Source organism: Pavona decussata, unplaced genomic scaffold, assembly GCF_977016875.1.
Source record: "Pavona decussata unplaced genomic scaffold, jaPavDecu1.1 SCAFFOLD_563, whole genome shotgun sequence".
Lineage (NCBI taxonomy): Eukaryota > Metazoa > Cnidaria > Anthozoa > Scleractinia > Agariciidae > Pavona > Pavona decussata.
In genome coordinates this window covers 638,033-643,610 of record NW_028145845.1, presented here as the reverse complement: position 1 = coordinate 643,610, position 5,578 = coordinate 638,033, and the positions used below count along the sequence as shown (strand labels likewise).

The 5,578-nt window shown below is 41.2% G+C and overlaps 1 protein-coding gene across 1 annotated transcript; it reads right to left on the bottom strand.

Annotated features, from left to right (window-relative positions):
- Nucleotides 1-366: 366 nt before the first annotated feature.
- Nucleotides 367-4,698, bottom strand: LOC146449889 (uncharacterized). Its single transcript, XM_085101038.1, has 2 exons — nucleotides 4,152-4,698; nucleotides 367-2,127 (listed from the first exon to the last, which is right to left on the bottom strand). Exons 1-2 carry the CDS (start codon nucleotides 4,564-4,566, stop codon nucleotides 1,817-1,819), a joined length of 726 nt encoding a protein of 241 aa, XP_084957164.1. The 5' UTR covers nucleotides 4,567-4,698; the 3' UTR covers nucleotides 367-1,816.
- Between the last annotated feature and the right edge of the window lie 880 nt (nucleotides 4,699-5,578).

The window sequence follows — 5,578 nt, the reverse complement described above, 5'->3', positions numbered from 1 at the left end:
TTTTCGTTCCTGTTCCTACAAACAAAAATATAATTCTGGCTGAAGTCTCAGAGAGAGTAAATCTCCCAGCACTTCCAGTTTCTACCATTCTTTCGGTTGGATTGTCATGTCATTTACGTCCCAGTAACTGTACTATGAGGTAGAAATCACGTGGCCATCGATTGTGGTTTGGGATAGACTAATTCCCAATCCCCGGGACGGACAATAATGCCCCACTAATGCCCGGGAAGAATGGCACTGCTGGGACTGACGAGAGGTACCGCCAGCTACGCAGCCGCACTACTCTTATTTTTTATCAATTTATGTCAACATAAATTTTATTCATATTTCCTGTTAACCAGGATTTGTTTGAATGTAAAACATCACATCAACTTGATACTTTATATCAATTAATTTGAAAATATCGGCTAAAATGGATAAAAGTATGAAGCAATTAGTTTTGAAACCGAGACCCAGCTAGTGAATAGACCTCTTTCATAAATGGAGGGCTTAATTGTTATTCTTTTGGATGCATTTAAATTAGCCTTCCTGGCCTCGCTAGCATGTGTAAAAACAAAAGTATTTTCACTCAAAAGCGAGGTCAAGAAGGCTTATTTGCATGCACATAAAAGAATACTAATTATGCCCTCCATTATGAAAGAGGTCTATATATACCGGTACAAACCTTAAATTGTTCAATCTCTAGTAATCTATACTGAATCTCTAACTACTCTACCTGTACGTAGATATAGCAATTTCCACCTTCTTATGACCCATGAGCAATATAATAACAGTACAAAAAGACACAGTTACAATCCTGGCCCCAGTTTTTCAAAGAGTGGATAATTTTATTCACTGGATATTTCGCTATCCGCCAGATGAAATCAGTTGTGCTAAATTTTCCTGATAGTCCTATAATTTGTGAATAGAGTGGAAGCATATGTCAAATTTAAGAATGGGATTGTGTGGAAAACTTGCCAAAAGTGTTGGTTGGAAAACATTTGCTCCTCTGGATAGCGACTTATCCAGTGGCTAAAGTTATCCGCTCTTTGAACGACTGGGGCCTGGCCAATACAGTAAACACCCGCATATAAGAACAAGTGGATTAAGAACATCAGGCTGAAAGTTGGCCAATAAAGCACCATATATATCAGAACCAGTTCAGTCTGATAAAGAAAACATGTTCTTATATAAAAAGAAAGAGGATGCCTGCTGGTCTACTGGTCTAGAAAACTGAGAAATGTTATGAAATGTTAAACTTGAAGGACGGTGCATACTTTTGTTACTGCGTATACGTTCTGCGCATCTGGAGATACTCGGGTTTCTTCTGGGTGGTGCCCACTAACACAGGGATATTTTTGCGCTGTTTGAAACTATGTAGAGAAAGCAGACAGAGAACATCGCTCTTTGTTTGTTTGTTTTGTTTTGTTTTTTTTCACGCTGATTTACGCTTAGTTGTCAAGAAAAGAAGGCGAAACTATCGAGTCATCAAAAGAGCGGAAAACATGCTTTGGAGTATGTGAAACAACAACAAAGTAATGTTCTTTGATTAAATTGAAGGCTGATTAAATTCAACACTCAACCCTTCATATATTAACAGTTGGCCATGAGATTCGTAGAACTGTTATTGCGAAATCTCACATACCGCGTAAAATGATTTAGCAAACTAGCACACTAATCATAGGTGTAAACACCTAATTAAAGAAATTTTTTAATTGTTCATGTTTTTCTCTCTTTCGGTCGAAACTGTTTTAAGACATTGTTTTGCGCAGGAAATTTCCGCAACTGGCGAATACAACTAAAGCCATTGCGCATTGCTCGGTGAAAAGTTTGCCTCCTACACTGGGGTAGAGCGAGAAGCAGTAGATTCCAAAACCAGTTCCAGTTCCTTTGCTGCGTCTGCTCGGCCAATGTCCATGAGAACCTGGTACAACTTCAGCACGGTGGCGTCCTCTCTTGTGGCCCAGTCATACAGCAGCATTTGAGTGCTTTGCATTGGGCATAGTCTATAATTACTTACTTGGCCATAAGTATAATCTAGCTTTCCAGCCAGATAAATCCAGTTCTTAACACATAAAGTAGGATTTAGCAGAAAGCCCAGTTTCTCGATTATGTCAGCACTGACATCCCTTAGCATCACTTGACGTCCTAAAGAGAGAAATGAAGACGCGATCACTAGTGTGAGAAGAACATTGACAGATAAACAATAACCTGAATTTGTACCGACATAATTTCCCCAGGAGAACTCCCTATAAATTCAAAATCTTAAGAATTAAAATGCGCACAAATAATAAAGCAAGGAGGAGAATGGGGAGAGAAGGCGAGAGTTATTTCCCCCTCTCGCCAATCCCCTCTCGTTATTTCCCGCTCGCAATCTTCATTCGTTTACGCGCCAACTCTCGCCGCTCCACACTATCTGAACGCCTGGAACTGCCTGAGACTATGTCAAAGGAAGTTTAATGTAGTACGTAGCGCAAGACTTCCGATTCTCATAACTAAAAAGTCATTTTATTTTATTAATATTGTTAGTGCGGAGGGCGAATCACGCGCAACGGGAGGAGGGCAAAAAGCCGAAAAAAAAAGGCTACGTTCGCCTGAAAAACGCAAAAGTATAACACTGACAGAAACAACGTCTGTTCTGTAGTCTATTAGAGGAACCTGACGCGCGTTGCTTCAGTTTGGTAGCAAGGTGTCTGTGTTCGACGGCTACTCTTGTCTACTCGAAAAGGGGTGTTTGCTAACATAAGACAAAACCGTGCTTGTAGCACCCCCTGAATTTACCATTCGCTGGTTGAGACCGATGTTAAGCATGCAAGCGACAGACGTGATGCGACCCTAACAAACTTTTGATGTAACTGATGCATGCCTTTACTAAGAGCAAAATAAGAGAGGAACAAGACCAGGTGTAAGCTGAAAATGTTGATCCGATCACCGAGTAACTGTGTATGCCAAGTTTCAGAAAGATTAGACGAGTCCTGACAAGAGACTTACTTCTAAAAAATATCAGTTGGTTCATGCAATAAAGGCCCCTGGACTATACTGACTATACAGTTCTTACAAATTATCACCCAAGCGAAGCCTAAACACACTTGAGGTAATCATGATTTTGACAGCGGAGTACGTTAAAATTCTCTGGCCGAACGTTTCTATATTTAAACTTCTTCGTGACAAACTGAAATTTGTCTATTATCGCGTGACTGTGTGCTAAAAATGGAATGACGTCATTTAATTACTAATAGCATGAGTATATTTCTAACTCCTGTTTCTTTGCTACATAAGCGTACACAACTACTCTTTTTCCTCTAAGTATGAAAATCAAACAAGCAAAATACCTTTAGACATGATCCGAAATATCGTTTCATTCACGTGTTCAATTAAAGAATTCGATCACAGAGCTAGAGCGCTTTCATTATAAATAACATTGCCCAATCTTAAATTAATCAGAAAAACTAACGCAGAGAGATTTCGACGTTTCGATGACATCCTGTCATCATTATCAAGAAAATGAGGAAAATTTACATAAGTAAATAGACAAAGCTAAACTGAAAACAATAGTCTATTGTTCTAAGTCAGTGACGTAAATCATCAAGTGGCCTCACACAAAGGAAAACCAATCTACTCAAAATACTCTCTGTCACACTTGGCTTGTCATTATTTATACGTTCCTATTAAAATTTGCATGTAAATGTAAATTAAATGTAGTTTTTTTGCCCACGGAGCACCAAAGAACTCTCTGGGAACTCGTTCAAAGGTGACCGTGTTTTCCAGGGCGAATTGGAATTTGGAAATGTTGGTTTTTGTGGAGGGAGGAAAACCGGAGTACCCAGGGCTCGAGAAAAACCCTCGGAGCAAGGACGAAAACAAGCAGCAAACTCAACCCACATAAGACGCCGAGTCCGGGAAAGGAAACCGGGCCACACTGGGTGGTGGGAGGCGAGTGCTAATTAGCACTGCATGCGCCATCCCTGCTCCAATAATCAAAAGGTGTTCTGAAAAGTTTAGCAATGATGTTGACCCATTACTTTCACACACCGCAGAACATCCTGCAGAAGCTGCTTGCTCGCCGTCGGCAACACAATCCTGCATCTCCTCCTTGTTTACAGCATAAACTGATCCGTTTCTCGGCACGGTTTCATCATTTCCAGCATGGTTATGTCCAGCGAGCTGGATACTGCGCGACCCATTCTCGTTGTTACTTTCAGACACTGCAGAAGCTTGCTCGCCCTCGTCAACACAATCCTGCACGTCTTCCGTGTTTACAGCGCGAACTGATCCGCTCCTCGGCACGGTTTCGTCATTTTCAGCATGGTTATGTTCAGCGATCTGGTTTCTTTCAAAATCCTCTAATTTTCTCACCAGATCTTGCCGCTTGATCTGTCGTAGCAGATCTTTTAGAAGATGGCAGTTGCCGCTGCCAAGCTCATTCCTTTGTTCAAGCAAAACAAATAAATCTGTAGGGCTGTTGATGCCTTCAGTTTGGCTCGTTGTCAGCAAGTCTCGTAATAAATACTTCAAGGAACTTAAATTTTCCGTTGATAGTTCTTGACCCAAGGAAAAGATAAATTTTCGATACTTCGAAATACTCATTTTGTAAGCTCAATATGTTTGTGTAAAATGCATTTCGACGGGACTTAAAAGCACGTGGAAAGTAGGGGGATCCCCTAATCCCATAATGCATTTTTTGATATTGTTGGTTCACTGGTGTGATGTTTCGCGTGACACAATCTTTGCGTGTGACCCTTTTGCTGTCACTTTCGTCCGCGCGCGAGCAGACTCAAGTGTCTAGGGTGCAATCGGCTAGGCCACGAGCCCGGGGGGGGGGGGTACTCCCTTATATGGGCTATATAGGTATGTACGGCGCCAAAGGGTATGGTTTTTCGGCTGTTTTGGTCATAAATAGGGTATCGATTTTAGCCACTTTGCCGCCATTTTGGTAATAAATAGGGTATAGATTTTTGCACTGTAGTCCTGGGTTCGTTTTTTTTTAGAAGAAGCTACTTCAGGTCATAAATAGGGTAGGGAAAATCGCAGAGTTTGGTCATAAATAGGGTAAGGGTTTTGGGAAGCGGGCCGCACACCCCTACCCAATTTTTTTTGGAGTACCCCCCCCCCCCCCCGGGGCCACGAGGTAGGTACTGTGGTATCGAGCTCGACTGTAGCTGGACAGTTGATTCAAACATCGAACTTAACTCAGTCGTAGTCGACCAGTACTTATTTTATTTGCACGCATTACACTGAATCACAAAGCATGCATTCGGCCGTGATTAAAACAATGTCGACTACAGTATGTGAAGAGCTTGTCAGTCAGTACGGCAGTTGATAGTCCAGATCCAACTAAAGTGGCTGTCTCCCTAAGATCCTTATAAGTTAAACCAAAAGTAAGATTTCCTACAGCAATGTCCTTTTAGCTATGGAAAGACAACGACTGTTAGTCTCAATTATCATAAAATTAAGTCGTGTGGCCATAATTTCAAGACCCTGGCGTCGCTTTCAGTTATACAAATTAGGAATCTCAACCTATGCATAAAAAACTCACGACCAATCATGTGACTCAAAAAATGTTCTTTACTGAATTTTATACCAGAAAAGCACAGAAATC

What these genes read in the sequence shown, in the direction of transcription:
- LOC146449889 (XM_085101038.1), bottom strand. Translation starts at nt 4,566, where the DNA reads ATGAGTATTTCGAAGTATCGAAAATTTATCTTTTCCTTGGGTCAAGAA. An exon ending in CAACGAGAATGGGTCGCGCA is followed by an intron (nt 2,128 to 4,151) that starts GTATCCAGCTCG and finishes TTCTCTCTTTAG; the next exon opens with GACGTCAAGTGATGCTAAGG.